This window comes from Rhodnius prolixus, unplaced genomic scaffold (genome assembly GCF_049639745.1).
Source record: "Rhodnius prolixus isolate KJV_2025 unplaced genomic scaffold, Rpr scaffold_3, whole genome shotgun sequence".
Taxonomy (NCBI): Eukaryota; Metazoa; Arthropoda; class Insecta; order Hemiptera; family Reduviidae; genus Rhodnius; species Rhodnius prolixus.
The window spans coordinates 9,240,507-9,262,304 of record NW_027411603.1 but is presented as its reverse complement, the minus strand read 5'-3'; the positions used below and the strand labels follow the sequence as shown (position 1 = coordinate 9,262,304).

General features: G+C 34.1%; 1 protein-coding gene across 4 annotated transcripts in view; it reads right to left on the bottom strand.

Annotated features, from left to right (window-relative positions):
* Positions 1–21,798, bottom strand: part of Cdep (Chondrocyte-derived ezrin-like domain containing protein) — a 144,044-nt gene that overhangs the window by 35,299 nt on the left and 86,947 nt on the right. For all 4 annotated transcript variants that reach the window (XM_074125812.1, XM_074125814.1, XM_074125813.1 and 1 more), the window contains 9 exons: positions 11,697–11,741; positions 6,635–6,839; positions 6,293–6,540; positions 6,092–6,196; positions 3,946–4,168; positions 3,196–3,319; positions 1,196–1,283; positions 954–1,109; positions 671–831 (listed from right to left, as the gene is read on the bottom strand). In XM_074125812.1, coding sequence (XP_073981913.1) covers positions 671–831; positions 954–1,109; positions 1,196–1,283; positions 3,196–3,319; positions 3,946–4,168; positions 6,092–6,196; positions 6,293–6,463 — 1,028 coding nt within the window. In that variant the 5' untranslated portion in view covers positions 6,464–6,540; positions 6,635–6,839; positions 11,697–11,741. The remainder of the gene's footprint in view (positions 1–670; positions 832–953; positions 1,110–1,195; positions 1,284–3,195; positions 3,320–3,945; positions 4,169–6,091; positions 6,197–6,292; positions 6,541–6,634; positions 6,840–11,696; positions 11,742–21,798) is intronic.

Genomic DNA, 21,798 nt, shown 5'->3' with positions numbered 1-21,798 from the left:
TTCCTTCTACTATTAGACTAGATAAGATCTACCCTAATAAGATCCACCACACTAGCTAGCTTCTTGTGGAGACAAAAGCTAAACTAAAATAATTAGATCAATGTTTGAGGGCATTTCCTTTTTATATAACATCTGCACAGGAAATGTGGCCAGAAGGATGTTCTACCTACATGAAGAATGCGTGTATTACGTTTACTAATGATTTTTAACTTTTGGCACCAACAATCAATTTGGAGCCTAATCTGGAAGTGTCTCGTTCGCTTCACACCTCGCATTCTTAAAAAATGCAGGCTATGTTTTTTGGATGCACAATATACTAGTATATGGTCAGTATTTAATAGTTTCTTCCTACGAGGAACTATTTCCAGAATAGTAAGGATATGAAATCCAAGATGAGAATGCAATCATTTTAATAACCACCAAGCCTACCATAAAGAACAGCTTTTATAACAGTACAATTTTTCTTCAACATTGTAAGGAACCATTTGCATTATACAAAAATAACTTTAAATTCGGATTTATTCCTGTACGTACAAACGTACAAAAGAATGAAATTCTAAATTACAAACTCTCTATAAAAATGTAGAGCCCAAACAATATAATGAGGTTTTCTTAAGCGAATTACTTAACATACAAAAAATAATTAAATAAATATATAACATAATTTTACCTGAATGAACTTCCACGACTAAGTACTCTAGTTCTTTGCCTAGGCACCCTTTTTACAGAATTGCACCTGAAGAAACCATGGTTTTCCACGCATTTCTTCCAAAGATTTTTGCATTCATTTCGACTTTCGAAAAAGAATTCCACAGTGTCCTTATAATAACCCTAAATATGGTCATAAAAACATAAAAGATGTATATATTATATTAATAAATAAACTTAATAAGAAATCTATAAATAAATGATTCTGTAAGTAAAGAAAAAATAATTTAAAAACCAAAACTTACATAACCATCAGGATGCAACTTAATGAGAAATCTTTTTCTTTTAAACGATATTTTTCTCACTTTAGCCCAGGAAAATGTATAAATTTTGGTGTAATTTTGAAATACAACTATACCCATATGGGCAACAGCAAGATTCAATGGAACGCCTTCGTGATCCTTTTCAATAAAAATATAGTAAACATTGTTTAGAAATTATGAAAGAAAAATAATAGTTTAAAGCAAAATCTTAATAGTTTATTTACTTTAACTGGATGCATTTTCATTCCATAAAGTTCACATCTTCTGGCAGTTTCCAGTAGATTGAGATCAGCTTCAGCTGGTGATTGTCCGCTAATGAAAAATTAACAGTTATCCAATGATAATAGAAAAATACAACATTTTCTTCTTTACTTTATTAATAAATAAATTTAAAATATCTGAAGAAAACTAGTTTAAGGCCCTAGGTTAAAAAATACTAAAATTTCTAATGTTTCAGTAATAAAAAGGAAATAAGAAATAAAACCCACATTTAACATGTTTTATGAGCTTTGAGTTAGGTGTTGTAATTTTCAGTATTAGCCAGGAATCTGCCAAAACAGTTCTTCGTAGCAATGAAGAGAATGAAGGCTGGCATTACAAAACGTTTCCGCAATAAAGCACTTTTTTACCGCAGAAGAAATTAATGCAAGAAGGAAATAAGTGTTACATTGCTCTTAAATCAGAATCTTATCAGAATGAAAGTCTTTATGTGTAATGCTCAAAATAGTGTAAGCGGATTTGATAAAGAATTTGCCACCTGTTATATCATATCACAACTATTCATCGAACTATTAAAAAAGGACTCTTCGAGATTTTGCTGCATTGCGTACCCAATTAAAATGCCGCACTTACATAAATATTCTTCTTAGTGAATTAATTATACGAGGTGTGTTCAAAAAGTAACGGGAATTTTCGTTTTTTGAAAAAAATATTTATTTATTCATCTACATTAATATTGTCGCCTTCAAAGTAGTCCCCTTCGCATACAATACACTTGTGCCAGCGCTTTTTCCAATCCTCGAAACACTTCTGAAACTCAATCTTTGTGATAGCTTTCAGCTCTTTCAGCGATTCGCTTTTAATGTCATCTATGCTTGTAAAACGACGGCCTTTTAATGTTCTCTTTATGTTTGGAAATAGAAAAAAGTCACATGGAGCCATGTCTGGCGAATATGGAGGCTGGGGCATCGTTAAAGTTTTGTTTTTGGCCAAAAATTCACGAACAAGCAATGAAGTGTGAGCAGGTGCATTATCGTGGTGCAAAATCCATGAATTGTTTTGCCACAAATCCGGGCGTTTTTTTCGGATTGCTTCACGCAAACGGCGTTGAACTTGTAGGTAGTACTCCTTATTGATTGTTTGACCTTGTGGCAAGAATTCATGATGCACTATGCCATTAAAATCGAAGAACACAGTGAGCATAACCTTCACATTCGACCGCACTTGTCGAGCCTTATTCGGTCTTGGCGATCCAGAATGCCTCCACTGGGACGATTGAGCCTTAGTTTCGACATCATATCCGTAAACCCATGTTTCGTCACCTGTTATAACACGTTTCAGTAGATCCGCATCGTTGTCGACTTCATTGAGTGACTCTTGAGCAACTTCCATTCTCCGCTGTTTTAGTTCGAAATTCAACAATTTTGGAACAAATTTTGCTGCCACACGTTTCATACCCAAAACATCCGAAAAAATTTCATGGCATGAGCCAATTGATATGGCAACATCATCAGCGACTTCTCTGATTGTGATTCGGCGATCGTTCATAACCATTTCTTTCACTTTTTTCACGTTTTCATCGGTTGTTGATGTGCTTGGACGTCCAGGTCGTTCGTCATCTTCAACGTTTTCGCGGCCATCTTGGAAACGCTTATACCACTCGTAAATCCTTGTTTTACTCATAGCAGACTCACCATATGCCTTTATTAACATTTCACACACTTTATTTCATTTTTTACGCAAAATTTAATACAAATTCTTTGATCCATTTTTTTTAACAAACAAAAATCGCCAAGCTCGAAAAACACGTCTAACCTTAACGGCTGCCACTTAAGAAGTAAACAATGAATATTACTGAAAATTTTATCGTACTTCAGGAGCATGTGTACCAACATAATAAAAAAAAAAATTTACAATCAGACTCTCCAAACCCGCGAAATTTAAAAATTCCCGTTACTTTTTGAACACACCTCGTACATATAGATAAAAAAGGAAAACTTCATACGCATGTTTTTTGTGATTTTCCATGATTTTTTTCTCTAACTCTCGATCTTGATGTTGTACAAATTTGTAGGTGGAGAGATACGACGCATCTGGGTAATCTTCAGCAACGAAATCTCCGCATTCAGCTGTTCATGTAAAAAAATAAAGAAAAAAAAATTTGTGTTATTGAAATTTGGAGAATAAGATTAGTATTCATCATTATGACGTATTGAGGGAGTCAAAAATATGTCCAATTCTGGTCTTTCTTTCAATTCGTAACCACTTAGGTTCACAGTCTTTGAGAAATCTACAGCAAAGAGTTTGAAGACGTTCCCACTCCTCTCAGCGCACATTTCAGTAGGTTTTGTTAAGATATCCTGTTGTTATGGACCTAATAAGGTATAAATATTCATTGAATTGAAAATGCGATCTCCCTCACATTCAAAATGATGATTCAAAATCTTAGACCACGTCGTCTAAGTTGCTACAGTTAAAATGTGAGGCTAGTGCTCCTTAATAGGAAAACATAAAATAAAATATTTTTCGCCTTATTAGATCGATAGCTACGAGAATGTAGATTGCGCAGCCGAGTATGGGAAGACCTTTTTACTTTTACTGTCCAACAAGATTTTAATCTTTACAGAAACTGAGAACGTTATTAAACTCAAACTACTAGTTAAAAATGAGATTTAAAATGTGCTGAAAACTTTTATTCGTCGACTGGCCATAGGGGCTCCAAAAATAATCTTCAAAGTAATTGATAATAGCTCACCTTGTACAATATAAGACGCCATTAATGCGGACGTATTATCATTGCATTGCATGTGACCTTGTGCTAGATCACGTTTAATTTGCAAACAAAACAGGTACCTAGTGTATTCCTCTTCTAATTGTGCTGGATCTGGTGTATAGAATTTCACACAGAAATGTAGAAGTGGTTCAACTAAAGACAGGCCAACTTGTCTAGATAATGATTTCTCTAGATCCAACCAAAACTGTAAAAGCAAAGAAAATATTTATTTTATAAATACATTTATTTGTTACATATATTTCATTAAGTTTGCTGAGATTATTCTATGATCATACTTTTTTTCAGGTCATACAGAGAAGCCAATATTACTATTTATTAATACTTATAGGAAGATTGGTTGAAAAATGAAATAATATTTTTATTCACTTATAATGCAGTACTCTTGAAAAAAGTGTTACCCATTTTTAAGTTGATTTTAACCAATGATTAACATAAAACTAGCTTAAAATAATTATTGTTAATAACAAAACATGAAATATGATGAGCATTATTTTTGCAAGATAGAAGAATGAGAATAAAAACACAAAATACTATAAAAAAGTTGGGAAATGTTTGCGTAAAACTCTCTATACAGGAATGGAAGAGATATCTTCAATAACAGTAACCAATTTGAAAGTTCGGGAAAGTCAACCATGTTATGGACTTAAAATCACATCATCTTATTCCTGTCGAGAAAACAATGTGGGAAGTTGGCAGGAACGTCTAAATTCCTCAGTACTGAGATCAGTATAAGAAAGTCCTCGTCTAAATTTTAAATGCTTGTAGAGTTTATTTTGAATTCTATCAAGTGTATATATTTATTGAACTATAAAGCAACCAGATGCTGATGCCGTAATCCATGTACTTCTCACAAGGTCCACTACACCAAATTAGAAGCCTATTGATATTGGAGAGAGCTCTGGTGCAGCATGTTTAACGATTTTATACAGATTTATTTAATGCATCTAACGAGAAAATCTGCCGATGGTAAGGAATAAAACCCAAAACTTGGAAGTTGTCCTCTATAAGTAGATTACTATTACCTATTTTGTAAAGGCAATGCATGAAGGATTTACCTTTTAATGCACGATACCATAAACAGAACTATACCAATCATGGAAATTAGTTCTTACAGTAGAAAAACAAGAACAGGCTGCAAAGATAAGTTGTATCACAAATCATAAATAATATTTTTTATTTAATTTTAAGCTTGACAATTTTTTTTAAAACGATGTTTTAAAAGTGCCAAATCTTCTTTTTCCCACTATTTCCTTTTCTTTCATACAGTCAGTCTGAGATCACGAAGCCTACTTTAGGCATTTTATAACACCATTCTGGATAACTTCGAGTCATCATAATAATAACCTTTCTCTTTTCCAGAGCCACTTTTTCCTAGACAACGTTCACTAATCTTCCTTTTTCTTGAACTGTACATCGTTTACTAGTTTCACTAGAGATAAAAATGTTTTCCTTTGCACTCGAGGTGCATTAATACCTCCAGAAATCCATTTTTAATACTAAGTGCTTCCGATAAGGGCATTAGTTTAATAATCCAACACAAGAGACGAGTTTAACGACGATGTGGAATCTATTGCTAGGTCAGCTATTAGCTTCAGCGAGAGTTCCTCCCCGCTTTGGATAGCATAAGGGCTTCAAAGTAATTAAAGTTAAGGCTAAATATATACGCACTAGAAACCCAAAAACGAGATTTATGGAATGCAAGTAAACTTAAGACGATGATAATACTGAGGTCAAAAGAGGCATTTTAAATGCAAATTAAAGCTACTTTTTGATCTTTAAAAATATTAACTAAGCTGACTCTTTTCTTGAAGTACAAAAGAAAAAAAAGCTTGCATAATGTTGAAATTAGGTCTGCCCTTTTTATGTATGACTGAAGCCAGGACCATTTCAAAAAGAGATGAATACAAATTTCTTTTTTTTGCTTCTGCCGGAAGTTTAACTAAAACTTTAAGAGACAATGAAACCACGGTACCTTACAGCTGACGTTATAATACATGAATAGGCGACTTCATTAAGCTAGACACTTACACAGATGGATAACGAAGGAAGAGTGAACAGTTAAAAGTGTTAAAATTATTATTTAAAATATTTGAACTATATTCTTTACCCTGGTGCCATTATGATCTTGATATTCTAGACCAAAGTAGTCTGCTTCCAATAAGTTGAGCTGTTTGCATACTTGTTCAAATAATACACGTCCTAAAGCTTTAGCCTATAAAAATAAAATCACAAAAAAAAAAAAGGAATAAAATATTTATAGAAGTTAGAACCTAGAAGAAGAAAGCAAAATGAATTATTATATAAATACCTGAACTTGAAAGAGAGTAACATTATCGTCTAACATGTGCACTCTAATAGCTAGCATTTTGCCAGCATTTTTAGGCCCGCCAGGTGGTGGCGTTTTGGAGATTTCCGCTGAATGAGAATGCGGTAATTTGGCACAGGAAGAACCCAGCGACATTCCTTCACAGTCTACCATTTTTACTATTTTTTTTTGTTTTTCTTTATAAATAAATTTAAATATTGCTTATTTTACAATTCCTATTGAGGCGTGATCTGTAAATTAGGTCAAAAAATTATAGTTAATAGTGTTGTTCATGGGAACGACAATAGAAAAATAAATAAATAAATAACTGAAGTCACTGCCTACCTTATAACAATGTGTGCAGTACCTTCGTTTTATTTACAATTAAAGCCGCCGTAAACTTCATTTTTTTGTTCGTATAATTAACTAAATTTTAACTCGATGTCATTCCATTAAAAAGTGTGGAAAATTTAATTTCAAAACAATTTTGGAGTCGCATTTCTTCTATTTATATATTTTATGACGTGCTCCTGTACATTACGCATTTGTCCTGAAAACAATATATATTTATTTTAGTACAGAAAATATGTCAATACTTAAATAAATTTTTAAAAAATAAAATGAAGGAAAATATATAAAGAAGGATCTCTCAGAGCTCTTATTTAGATCAACTTATGAATATTGGAAATTACCAAAAGTTAGAAAATCGTTTTAAATAGAAAATACTATGTAAGAGCAACGGTCAAAACCACTATTTACAGATCAACTATCTAACGTGGGATTCTTGAGCAAATATATAAACATATATCGTATATAACTCTCAATGTTCAATCAAGCAAACATTTAATTTAGTCTAGGCTTATCATTCAACTACTGGAACGAAGATAAGTCTGGACTATCTTGGAAGGTGAACTACGTACCAAGTTTATATCTCTACAAGAGAGCTATTATTGACAAATGGCCCTCAGATGACAATGCCAGGACTTAATTGTAGGCTTGGCAAGCACGACAATGGCCGTCCAATATCAACTGCGACTTTATCAGTTTGCTATTGTGCTCTTGGATGCCTTGTAGTAATAGCCTTAGCGTGGTCATCAAAATCACTATCAGCAGTAAAAGGTTTGTCTACTTCATACCAAGTCTATTTCTAATTTCTGTTACTAGACAAGGGGGCGTATTGAGTTCAGGAAAGACTTTCTTTCTTTATTGGACATTATTTTTGTTTTTAAGTTCAATGAATCCAAAAAATGAATTTTAGAAAACATTTTTTTTTTCAGGAGAATTCCATGAAGGACACTTCTGGTGTTGGAAAGCGTGTAGGCCTGTTTCCACTCCGCCATTTTAGCATTATGTACGGTCCCCTATCACTATAAGACTAGAGGAGAAAACCAGAATGGGAAAATCCCTGGAAAAAGGAGAGTTTTCTTCTACTAGACCTAAATAAGACCAGCACAATAAGCCTCTTTTCGTTGCAATGCCTGGGGGACAGACCCTTCATGTTCTAATCTAACTCACATACATTTCCACAACTATATTCTACGTCCACACTCATACTTCCAAAGGAGCCATATTTAGTACTTTTTGAAGTCATTAATTTTCATTTAGCAAACCGAGAAAAAAAATATTACAATTGAAGATAATGCTAAAAAAAAAAGACGCCGTTTAGACCCGAGAAGGGTACTGAAGCTGTAAAACTAGATGACATTAAGGATATGAGTAATTTCTTCACGAGAAGTGTCATTTCTCTCGACGGATTCCTGTTAAATTCTGTTGCATATTTACCATTGCAATGACACGCTCCTATCCATCTAAATAACTCAATTTTTTTTAATGCATATGAGGTCAAATTTGGTTGTTGTGAATCACTAATTCCTGGAATTTGATAGCTTTCACACTATAAATTACCCCTGGAAGTTAAATGAATCGCTCTTGTTACTACTACTAGTTTAAAGTTAATTTTAGCTAAACTAGTAACAATTTAAATAAATGACGGGTGAAAACAAAAATCTGTTCGATCCAGAGATAGCTGAGTTACAGCCATCAGTTTAGCTTTGACTTTATCCGTCATTGAATGCATATTTATTGCATCCCTGAACGGTTTCAAGGATTTCATTTCATCATCAGAGATTTAGGCAACTAAATGTTTCTGTCTCGCACTACACATACTGAATCTTATTTACTTTTAAAGCAGACAGACTTTTCAGAAATCTATTACAATATGCTTATTCTGGAACACTGTAATCAGTTTCGAATCTACATTCATAATCAGAGAAAGAAGTATCAGTTTTGTGTAGATAACTTTTTATTCGTTTCTTCTTTACGCACTTTTTCCCTACCTACTTCTTGGAGGATGTGGAAACCAATCCGTTATAATGGAGATAGGATACTTTTTTTTCTTATTTTATGTAGCGATGACATCCTCAATCTAGATTGACCACTTTCCTTTTGTGTCAAAGTGTCTCTCTGTTTTTTTTCCTTATTCTATCTTGGTTTTGTACCCGCTTGACAACTGTAAGTGGACATCAGAATAACAGAACTGTATTCTTAGAAAGAGAAAGACCTGCTTACTTATATGGAGCTGAATGAATGTTTATACATTGACCTAAGATAACTTGAAAGCCTCAATAATACTAAGAAAGGATAAATTATGGTATTTACTTGGATTAGATTCACTCAATTTACTACAAAACGGGCAGAAACCATTTAAATTCAATATTAAAATTATTCAATTAATATTGACTATATTAAATAGCAAAATAAAGTTGGTTCAAGTAGTAGAACGAACTAGTCCAAATGTTATTGAAATCGTTGGCAGTTATTCTTTCGGAAGAGAAAAGGAGTTACTGTCATTACTTCTGTACTTCGCTGAAGATGGAACTTCGAAACTTTGGTGCAGGACATAAGACAAAACGCAAGGAATGTGGAATTATGATTGGTTCTGCCAATCTCTCTCTTTGTCACAAACACACTCTCTCTCCTTCTTCACAGTAGAAAAACTAAAATATCGTATTCTGGATTGGTCACTGCCGCGAGGCCAATTTCCAAACCTCTGCTTTAGAATGTTAACCGGCCACAAATACTTAGCGCGTTAGAGTTCTCCTGCAGTGATGACCAGCTGAATTTGACTCCAGAAGATGAAAGAATCCATTAGACCTGACCAAAAAAATTTTACTAGCGAAAAGTTCCATTTTTATATTAGACTGCAAGAGTTTCATCTATTGGCGGACAATTTCTAGAAACAAGAGAAAGGCTATTCCTGTCTTTGTGGAGTTTTCAAAACTCTCTACAACTTAAAGCTAGCAGAGAACTTGGCACAAATGTTTGAAAAGAGATTTTCAATTTACTTGAAGTAAACAATAGTTAGAAATAATGTCTCAGAAGGGAGGTCAGCTGTTTAGAGAATCTGTTACCCTAGTGATAGACAACATTAGATTATTTATATTTTCTTCTTAGACCAGCTCAACTTTGATAGTTCATGGAGAAATTAATTCAACATCTATTTTTAGTACATATAATATGCTAATTCGGGCATCACTAAAAAATCCACCCACGGTCGTTGCTATGTCAACAGACTGTTGTTAGATTAAAGAAACTAGACAGCTTTACTACTCTGTTCAACAATAACAACATTTAACAACTTGGCTAAAGTAAAAGCGTGTAAAATGTTTTGTTGGGGGATTAGATTAGCAATTTCTCCAGGAATCTTTGTACCAGCAGATATCCCAGCCTGACAGCACAAACTATACTAAATAGAAAACCTTTAAATCTCACAAACAATCACATAGAACATGTGGAGGTAGTTGATGTGTGGAAAATACTATTTGGGTTTAGCAAACCGATAGCCAAACTCTAAATAAGCATAATCTGCCATACAACTATGATGGAAGATGGATGATACCGAAATGAAGAGTTTAAAACCAAGCCTCCGAAGTGCTAGGCTATCCAGAGAAGTAAGCAGTCTTGCCTGATTAGTGGGCTTGGGAGGGCTTAAACTTCTTTCAAAAAGCCTGGGTAGTTACCACTTATTGGAGGAGCATCAACTATTGGGAAGAAACGTATGTTTAGATAAAACAGAGAGTAACCACTCCAAGAAAACAGCCTTGAACAACTGGAACTGCATCTGAAGTTCCCCTTTGGGGTTCCTCTACAGTGCCTGGGTGGTTACCAGAGTAAGAGACGGCAAACCTTCCTTAGAACCATCCCAACTTCTTACTTTGTGGTACCATAGTGTTAGTGCGTTGCGAAAAGACGTCCATTGGTTACCAGATGGTGTTTATCAGCTATTAATGGCTTCTCTCTTTTGCTCTACACAAGTCTATTTTTCAGAACAGCATGAGAATAGAATTATTCTTCCTTTTCAAGTGTTATCTTAAGAATATCGATGATACGGTACTTAGGAGAAAGGTGTTTAGACACAATTTCGAAACTGAAGGAAATCGTGTGGCTGAAAGGCTGAAATTCTGGCCGTGGTAATATCTAATTCCACTTTTAAGCTCTGTAAACATTTATACAAGCGGATGTATATATTTTTGTGTGTGTGATCCGGGGACATTTTGTTCAATTTGGGGATTCATAATAATAACAAACTAGGTATAAGTAAGTTTAGAAATACAATTAAGCGGAAATGAGCAAGTTTAAGCAGGTTTTATTAAGTGAGGTTAGTTTTGAACTGAGATAAGTGGGAAGTAGGTCTAAGACCAGAGATCTTGCATGTCTAGGAAGCAGACAGACAATGCAAATTGGTATATAGACCGGGCGGAGAGAGCGGGGCAATGTTAAGAATAAACGGTTGGGTAAGCACACCATGTAGCCAGCCGACACCGCAGACTACTGTCTCAGACACAGTCAGTAATCCTGACATCCACAAGACTAACTGCCTCAACTTCTTATTCATAAATATTTAAAGGAAATTCTAAAAAGATTAATTATTACGGATTAATTAGAATTAAATGATATGCGAACGTTTAGCACATTTCATGCTTTAAATAAATCTGAGATACAGACTCATCTATTTCCGGAAAAATTAATGTAAGGAACTACCTTCCAAACTGAGTATGAGCTTCAAGAAAGCTTCAAGGCAGAAGAAGTACGGATAGACCTAATTCTAGGCACGAAATCTCTAGGAAAGCCCTAAGAAAACTGTCAACAGTTTTTCAGTCAATGCCAATAGCAATATATTTATACTACTGAGAAAATTACAGTCAGATTTGATTATCCTTCCAGAGACGTAATTTTTCCTGACTTCAAGGCAGCTTTATAGGTTCAGAAAATGCTGCGAAATTAATACAAGACAGTGTGATGAGAATGCCAGCGTGGACATTGTCACCCGGGCGAGGATTAGGTATATCATTAGTGGGACATTTAAGAACTAACTTGAACCAAATTAGTAATCTTATGTATTACTAACCTTAAATAATTGGTCGCATTGATTATCTCTACAAATCAGTCCAATCTGAAACAAAAATTAAAACACAATTATTATCAATAATTGAACTTGAAAGAACAATTTATAATTTCTGTCTAACCTGTTGAAAAGCAACGCTTTAGTTTCATTATCGTAAATTATCGAAATTTTGAATAGTGAGCTTTCAAGTGTTTTCCACGCAATATAAAAGGTTCTCGAAGGTGCCCGCCCGAAAAAGAAGACATCTACTTTACTTTGATATATAATTAATTTATGCCGCACAGAAAAGTTTAAGGAAAAAATCTCACATTGCTTTTCAGAACGCATTCAAAGAATAAGAAAATTGGGATAAGATAACCTAACAGTTTGTGGGTGAGTAATCAGTATAAGACAAGATTAGAGAGATTTGCGTAAGACTGGACAATGACCAAAGGCCAAGGAGATCCTTTAAGTAAAGGGCGGATAGTGAAAGATTTATATGCGAGAAAAAGATAGAAAAGAGATTACTTAATATATAGTAGGTATAGCAGTGCCCTTCTGTTACTCTGTGAACCAGCTGTGGCAGTCCAACAAAGACTAAAGTCAATAAATCACCAACTTACCAAGAAGTACAAGGAGCGCCTAAAAAAGATTTCTTGACACGCAGAACTTTTCCAATTCTTACTAGCGATATGGCTTAAAGGAATTAATCTTGAAAAAACTTACTTCTACTTCGTCTAACTCATGGTAAAAAGAAAAGAACATTACCAGTTTTCTATAATATAGAATTCTCACAGAAAATAGGGAAATATTTAACCTATTCAACAAAACTGAGGATTCAATTTAGCGAGGAATCGGTCCAGAACCAAAAAACAACTTCGTCTTTTTTGCTAACGTTTCGGCAAACCTATTGCCTTCTTCAGGGGGTAGCTGTGCGGGTTGGTTGAGTTGCAGAGAACCTGTAGAAGGCAATAGATTTGCCGTAACGTCGGCAAAAAGATGTAGTTGTTTTTTGTACTGTGGACTGATTCCTCGTTAAATTGAATCCTTAATGATGAATATTTTACTGCCACTAAAAGCTAATAAAAATTCATAAATTCTACAAAGTTAAGAAATAAGTTTCGTGCGTTCACATCAGACATTTTAAAAAATGGATTAAAAACCACTAAATAACTGTCGATTAAAATTTTAAGTGAAATTAACCAAAACTAGTCAATTTATAATAAATTTTAAATTGCAATTTTCCATTGTAAAAAATCTTCAGACTGGCCACCTTTCAGATGTTTCGGCTAAGCTCCTCTGGACCCTTTGAAGTGGAAACCATGACCCGTGAAAAATCGGTCAAGTTTTTCTTTAAACTAAGTAAAAGTATAAAAGGCTTATCCACACTTACACTTTCTCAAAATTCAGACACGCTATTTTCCTTTGGAAAAATTACTTCAAACAACTGAAAATAAAAGAAATTTTGTCGTGAAAACTCATAGGACTTTTTGTCTTATCCCTATTTTTTTTCAAGGTTAGAACTTAAAATTTAAGAATATTTTAATCATTTCAACAAATCTGTAAATTATTCTGAAAAGACATTCGAAAAGAAAGCCTACCGCACTTCTAACCAACTCAAAAACGAATTTACTACAAAAATGGTTGAAGTACTCGTAAAAGTTAACGTTTGTAGGTATACGAAGTTTAACACATAATTTGGATGAAATTTTTTTAAACTGGGAATTTCAGCAACTCTTTTTAACCCTTTAACGGTATAGGGCTGGAAAATGAGAAAGAAAACTTATATTTTAATTAGAAGGAAAAATAAATGAAGACCATTATAGAATCTAAAAAGGCAGAATATCATGTTTTCCACTTTCCCTCATCAGAAAAAAAGAAAACCACATCAACAGTGTAACATCAAGTGAAAGGGCCATCAAGAGAGAGCCGACAGAATAACAGCTAGCTGGCAGAATGAAATTAGATAAGGGCGACCTCTTGTTGTTAGCACGGGTAGAGTTGGAAAAGGCCTGGAGAACTTTAAATATAATGAATGGTTAGCATTCCTCGTTGGGTTATCCAGCTCTTTGTCCACCATCCACTGAGGGTTTACCAACCACAATGACAAGACTGAAACTAAAAGTGCTTAATTACATGTAATTATTACTACTATTATTTTTTTCTTTTTTTGTAAAAAAACGTAAACGTGTCTGTAAAAGAGTAATTAATAAAGATACTGTAAGTAGAGAAATTTATACATGTTGAGGAAGTGGCACAAAGCCAAATCTACTGTGACCTGACTTAATATGACCTGGCTGGAAACTGTGCCCAACTTTTGGCATCTATCACGACAAATCCGCATTACCATTACGTAAAAAACCAACAGAAATAATTATAAAAAAAAGTAAATTCACAAGAATTAAAAAACAGGCTTAATCCTGTCTATATGCCTAACTTTAGCCCTCACTGATGTTCCTAATATATGACCTTACTTAGGCAAGCCTTACATTAAACGTTTGTACATTTTTGAAGTTTCAAACAACGCAATATCTCTTAATTTCTTGAAGAAATTATTTGCTCAGGTTCTATTTTTTTGCTTAAAATTTTAAGTTCTAATTTTATAAAAGTATATAAAATAATGTGAAAATTGAGTAGATTACAGATTAAAAGAATAAGCTAGAATTAACTTCATTACTGTTATATATTACTTTAAAATACTTGATATTACCTAAGGAACTACGCTAACGGCTTCTAAGCAATGAGAGATCAATGGATTAGCAGAGAGAGCCTTAACTAATCCTGGAAGGATGTTTCAGGATTTAACCATGATAAAAACATTTTTGCCCAAATTTGATATTTGTAAAACAAGAAGTAAGGAATCTCTAAAATATGGCTGGAACCAGAATCAGTCTGATGAATGGCTTACAAGAAAAACTCTTTTTACTAGTATGATCAATAAATACAGGGTGGGGTTTATTGAACCCGGAACCTCTTTGTAGGCTTTACCTTAGGAGGGTGAGAAGGAAACGAATTCTTATAACCTGTTTGTCCCCATGGGAATGGTTGCGGGTTGCCTCTCTTGAGACCAGAGGAGTCAGTATTGGTACAAAGACTAGTGCAGTAAGTCAAGGAGCTCGTAAGAAGAGAAAGATTTACTTATTAGTCAGGCTGGATGGCATGGCAAGTCCTATTGGCTGTGGTGCCTTGAGGAACAGAATCCGGCTCTAGGCCCAGTTATTATAATTACCCTAGAAAGGGACAATTATTGTATTTATTTAGATTTGTACGATATTCCAAAAAAATTAAAGAATATTAACTATTTCCGCAAAAGGATCGTTAAAAATCTAAATCCTATTTAGAAATTATTAATCTGAACCAATCAAAGCCGTTCACACTATCTCAGAGTCCGACAATGCCAAGGCGGTTAGCATATCTAGAGCATAAGCGCAATAATGAAGCCCTATGCATGCGTTAGGTTCATCATAAACGATCGGTTTCAAATCTTCGAAGCCTTTAACTACCGCCCAATTCAGCAGACCCATTAAGACTTAGTGCTGCTCTTTGGTCAGCGGAAAAAGAACTAGAATAACTCCAGGCCTCCAAATCTCTGTGAACCCAAATCTTATTGAAGGAAAGCTATTTCACAAAGGCACGCCTTAGAATAATTTCCGGACCCATGAAAGTTTCCTCCTAGCAGCTCTACTGCCCAGTTTGACCACCTAATTTTGCTCACAACTTGCTCAGAATGGAACGAGTGTATTAGAGTCTGACCATCTTAGCCACTAAACTGATGACCGCTTTGGCGATTCGTAGTCTAGACTTGAATAATAAAAAGAAACGTTCCATTTCTTCAAAATAAATAACTTTTTCGATAATTCCAACTAGATTAGTTCTCACTCAAACTATCAATTATTATCTATTTTAGAAATATATTCTCAAAAACTATTTAATAGTTTAGAAAGTTTGGTAAAAATTATAGTAGTTTAGTTTTTTAGTTACAAAAATAACGAATAGTTATTTCTTTAGAGAAACTCAGTGATATTTAGTAGTTTCAATTGATGTCAATAAAATAATTAAATGTGAAAACTAACTACAGTAGTTCCACAGTTCGTTTAATCTTTATTAGTGGGTTGGTCAACATAGTATGGAGATGATTCAGGAAACTATTCAACATCTTTCTTCATTAATAGTTTGTTCAGGAATAGTTTTTATTTCTAAGATTAAAACTATCAAGTGAACACTCATACGACTTTATCTTACACTCAAGATTCTAAGGCCAGAAACTTTCTTCTAACAACTAAAATATTTGTAATTAGTTCTTACTAACATTATAAAACAGTCAAATTTTAAAATAAACTTTAGATTCCATTAACATAAAGATAGCCAACAGAACACTTCATACAAAGGGATATTTTATTTTCCCTTTAAGATGATTACCTTATTTATTTACACTACTGAGAATACGAGGGTCGTTTGAAAAGTCCGTGCAAAAATTAAAACTACTTAATTTTTGGGGGTAAACCTTTTTTATTTTTCAACATAGTCTCCTTTTAGGCTTATACACTTCGTCCAACGCTGCTCTAGTTTGTTGATCCCTTCCGAATAATAGGATTTGTCCAAGTCTGAAAAATAGCCATTCGTTTCTGCAATCACCTCCTCGTTTGAATAAAATCTTTTTCCCGCCAGCCATTTCTTCATATTGGGGAACAAATAGTAGTCCGAGGGAGCCAAGTCTGGAGAATAGGGGGGATGTGAAACGAGTTGGAACCCTATTTCCATTAATTTTGCGACCACAACTGCTGAGGTGTGAGCTGGTGCGTTGTCGTGATGGAAAAGGACTTTTTTGTGGGCCAATCGTGGGCGTTTTACTTGCAGCTCGGTTTTCAAACGGTCCAATAACGATGAATAATATGCACCTGTAATAGTTTTACCCTTTTCCAGATAGTCGATGAGGATTATTCCTTGCGAATCCCAAAAGACAGTCGCCATAATCTTTCCGGCCGAAGGAACGGTCTTCGCCTTTTTTGGCGCAGATTCCCCCTTGGTAACCCATTGTTTAGATTGTTCTTTGGTCTCAGGAGTGTAGTGATGTATCCATGTTTCATCCACAGTGACGAAACGACGCTTAAAGTCCTGCGGATTCTTCTGGAACAGCTGCAAACCGTCCTTGCAACACTTCACACGATTTCGTTTTTGGTCAAGCGTGAGCAATCGCGGCACCCATCTTGCGGATAGCTTTGTCATGTCCAAATGTTGATGCAAAATATTATGTACCCGTTCATTCGAGATGCCCACAGCAATAGCAATCTCACGCACCTTCACTCTTCTGTCATCCATCACCATATCATGGATTTTATCAATGATTTCTGGAGTAGTAACCTCAACAGGGCGTCCAGAACGTTCAGCGTCACTTGTGCCCATATGGCCACTCCGAAAATTTTGAAACCACTTATAAACTGTTCTAATCGAAGGTGCAGAGTCACCATAATGTTTATCAAGCTTCTCTTTAGTCTCCTGAGGCGTTTTGCCTTTCATAAAGTAGTGTTTAATCAACACACGAAATTCTTTTTCGTCCATTTTTTGAAAATCACTCGATTTCCTCGATTCAAACGAATGCCAAACACAAAGAAATAGACCGATCTGGCTGAAACTTGGTGTGTGTTCTTCCAAGAGATGCTACTAACTAAACATAACCTCGATACGCGCCAGTGGTGCTATCTCTCTGACTTTGCACGGACTTTTCAAACGACCCTCGTATCCAGGCTGAATCTGGGTGTGTATCCGAGCTGCTGGAGTTGCTGTTGTTTGCTTTTTACAGGGTGAGGAAAGTTGTGGGCCCACAGAGTAACTTTGGCCAGCGAAGGAAGGGTTTTTTCCCTTGCCTATTGACGAACATAAAAGTTGTATTACAGGAAGCTAATTATTCCCGAAAACAGACTGTTTACAAAGAATTCTACTTATTAAATAGGGTTTATTTGGTACAAGTCGTTCGGGAAGTAATTGCTGGTCGATCACAGCCGACAGGAGACGATTAGAATGCTGAAGATTCCTATTATCTTTGGATTTACACCAAATTATGATTCCTTGGTTAGAGACATGCAGTCACAAGTTTACTTATAGGAGAGTAAAATAAAACACATAAATCTGTATTTTCCTGTAATTATTTCTCAATTAATAAATATTATTAATAAGATATTAAATCAATTTAATACCCTTTCCCCCATTATTACTTACTACAAGTTTGTATGTAGTAAATATCAAGATTTTAATAAGTAAATCGCGAGAAATTTTTGTTAAGAGAAAAAGTCGATCTTTAAAAACTTGCCTTTCTCAATATAACAGACATTTAAGGCAAGAAGAATATGTGCCCTCATCAGTGGTTGAGATAATACGATACGCTACGTGACAGGATTATGATCTATGAGAAGATTATCCCTCGGTTGTAATTAGACTCAGGTGAATGTAATGGTGATTGGTGCTGCTGCCCTTCTGTAGGAATTTTGATTAAGCGGTTATATATTTGATTAAAGTTATTTGTGTCTGAGATGTAAATCCTATATTTGACTATATTTCCAACATGAATCATACTACTCACACATTTCACATCTCCAAATCAGATCAGCCAATATCTATCATACTTTTAATAATAGAATAAATTGAACTTATTTAATAACCAAAACGGTATTTAAGAAAAAAAATCAAAATGACTCTAACTCCTAACATCCAAAATCTATTCCAAAAGATGCACATCAAAATAGATGATACACATAGTCGACTACTAACACTGAAGAAAATACACTTAATCACATGCACCAGGTAAGGATGAGTTAGGTTAAGTTCAAGGTGAAATTCTGGCAGACGAAGGAACACCTATTCTTTCTGCCCACATTTATCTGACAATTTACATTTGTGTCTGATGTCCAATAAAATATCCTGTCTACGATATATTTGACAGCTTCTCTCTATAAATAAGGGAAATTTTAAACCTCTTTACTCAAAGAAACTGAACGCCTTTCATTTGGATACTTAATTTAAAAAAAAGTTTAAGGAAGTAATATTTTTTTGAGTTAAGGAAATCGTCAAGTGAGAGAGCAAAATCTGTTGACAAAAATCATCGCTTGTGGTTGGATGAACCAACAAGATCTTGTGGGTAAGAACCTGATTTAAACTTAATATCGAATTTCAGTCATTTTGTGATACAAGATGAGCTAACAAACACACACACACGGAGATACCGAGGGAAAAAGATATTTAGTGGTGTGCCAGTAGCCCCAAATCCCTTCTACTTCACTAAAAGCCAAAATTAACCCCATTACTACAACAGTTCTTTTTTGTACGCAGATTAAGCTAATGGTTCTGCTAACTTTTCAAACATTATGTTTCGAATTTGGGACTTTTTATTCTCTATTTGAAATGGAAAATCAGCTGAAAGTTACTTGAAGTGGAAGAAAAGTATTGTAGGAGAGTTTTCTATCTATTTTAATTAGTTTCCCTGCTGTCTGTAACCACCACACAGTTTAAGAGAAAATTTGGAAGTACCCTATTATTTACACCCGGCTGAACTTGCGACGGTTTTCTCTTCTCTTTTCCACCCGCTGTTTCTTTCTACCAACGGATCAGCCCAACGTCTGCCCAATTACCTCTTTCCCTTTTCTTTCTATCCGGCTCTTATTTATACTTTTTTTCTTTATATGCAAAGAGGAAGTTAATAGAAATGTTACAAATTTTAATATATCCAAGTTCTTTGTTAAGATAAAAGCAGAGAATTGTACAAAATAATATCATATTTCTTTAAAAAGAATACCAAGATGATATTTCATTTACAGCTTTTCTTTTGTTCTCTCCTAAACTTCTCTGGAAAATTTTAAAATGAATTTTCAATGGTAATTACATTTTCTTGAAACTTTGAGAATTAAACATAGAATGCTCTTAGTTTAGGTGAAATTTTCGAATTTGAATTCTCATTTTAAACTACAATTGTAAAGGTTTGTTTCAAACTAATAATTATTACTATAAAATTGAATTGGCTTCTTTTAATAATACATTTTTAACAGTACATGTTTAGTTTATGTACCTAACTTAAGGTGTACTTCTTTTTTGTAAAAAATAGTTGCAAGAAAACTGCAATTTGAGAAAGTCGTGTGCATGCAAGAGACTTTTATTCTAATTAAGGGTTCCCAAAAAAAAACATCAATTTATTTGAAGGTAAAATCAATCTGCCTTCGTGTTCCAAGGGCTTGATTAGAGATTTGGGAGCCCCAAAAGATATTCATAAAGGTTTTGAACCGGAAAGCAAACTGTCTCAGGTAAAAAATTTCCCAAAAATTAAATCAAAAAATGTTGACACTGTAAACTAGAAAGAGACGCAGTTCTTCTCAACCAGGGCGACTATTAATAACGACTAAAGATAATTTACATAAAGATGCTAATGAATTTAAATTAGCCACTTAACTGAAAATTTACGATCAATTGAAAGTAAACAAACTCTTAACTAATCAATAAATAAATAATTGAATAAACGTTAGGGTGAATACATTAAGTAGAAAGTGTAATCGTCACTTCTTGCATGCGACCTTAAATCAACAAAAGAGGTTGTTTGGTCCATGAACTAGTTAGAGCGATGGGTGTAGGGAAATAGTTTTGATTGGCAAGGAACACTCACACGAATTACCAATTTTTCTCAAGTCATTCTGACCACCTACACGTACACAACAATTGGTGAAGACCAATTTATCAGACTCAGGGGGAACCTCAATCAAGCCCTGATCACTCTGAAAATAAATAATAGCAATTAAAATCTAGACTTTTATTACCAACAATAATAAGAATAATCATTAAAATAAAACACACTTATTTAGTTAGAGCAGTTTTAATTAAAGTTGCGAAGTAATTATGGTGCCAGACTCCAAAATGCGCACAGATGTTACAATAATTAAGAAAAGGGCCGTTTATTATAATGTATATTAAGTGTATGTATGGCTGTGTATATACTATGTACAATACATACGTTATGTTTATATATATATATACAAGTACATAACGCCACCCAGGCTGCAGTTTTGAGAAAGATAGATGGGCGGAGAAGGGGCGAAAGAAGTCATTTCACACACAAATTACTAGCCATTTCAATTAGTTAGTTATTTCATTCAATAAATGTTCTCACAATAAATTTTTAGCTTTAACTATTTTTGAGAAGAGAAATTAGCCTCATAAATTTTTGGAAACAATTACTGTTATTAAATGTTTAGTATCAATAATACAAATACAGATCGCTAGACCAATAATATATTGTACGTTTATTTTATAACAGAAATGTTATTTAAGGGCTGGATTTTGTTAGCTAGATTAATAAAAGGAAGTATTGCAAACGTGCAGTTTTCGATTTAGAGTTTCCGCCAGGAAATAACCCTTTTAATGTTCCTTGAGTTCGAAAAAGTTTAGACAAAAAATAGGCCTCTCTCTCAGTGATGTATGAATCGATTAATGAAAATTGGATAAGATTTGTTTTTATATAGCCCAAAATGGAAAAGTTTTCCTCCTCTTTAAAACTCTGGTCAAGTTAAAAAGCGACGACGCCTTCTACAAGAAGAAAGAAAAATGAGAACTCCTTTGAATGGAAAAAAGGAGTTTCTCTTGAGAAATGGAGAAACAGTTAGGGAAGAAGTTCTGCGCTTGATTCATTATTCAGTCAGAGTTGACAGTGATCTAGAAGCAAGCCATTGGAGGAGGACTGTTTATCGTCGGCAGTTCTCAACAGCCATGGACATTTCTTTTGTTTAATATTCTGTCAACATTTCTCATAGTTTAGACCGCTGAATTTAATTTTCTATTTATCACATTAAATTTCCTCTAATAATGATCAGTATATAATGAGTGCACTCTGATTCTCATCTTAATTGTGCATTAAAGAGAGAGAGAGAGAGAGAATCCTGGCGTAGAAAACCCAATTTTCTCACATCAACTTCTCAATTTCAGACACAATTTTCTTATTTATAAAACTGGTCGTTCAATAGAACAGCTGAAAATAAGGCAACTCTGTTTAATATTTTTATAAACAGTTATTAAACTTTAAATTAGACTGGTCACATGACCAATTAAAAAAAAAAATCACAAAATTAAAATCCTTTCAACATTTATACATATA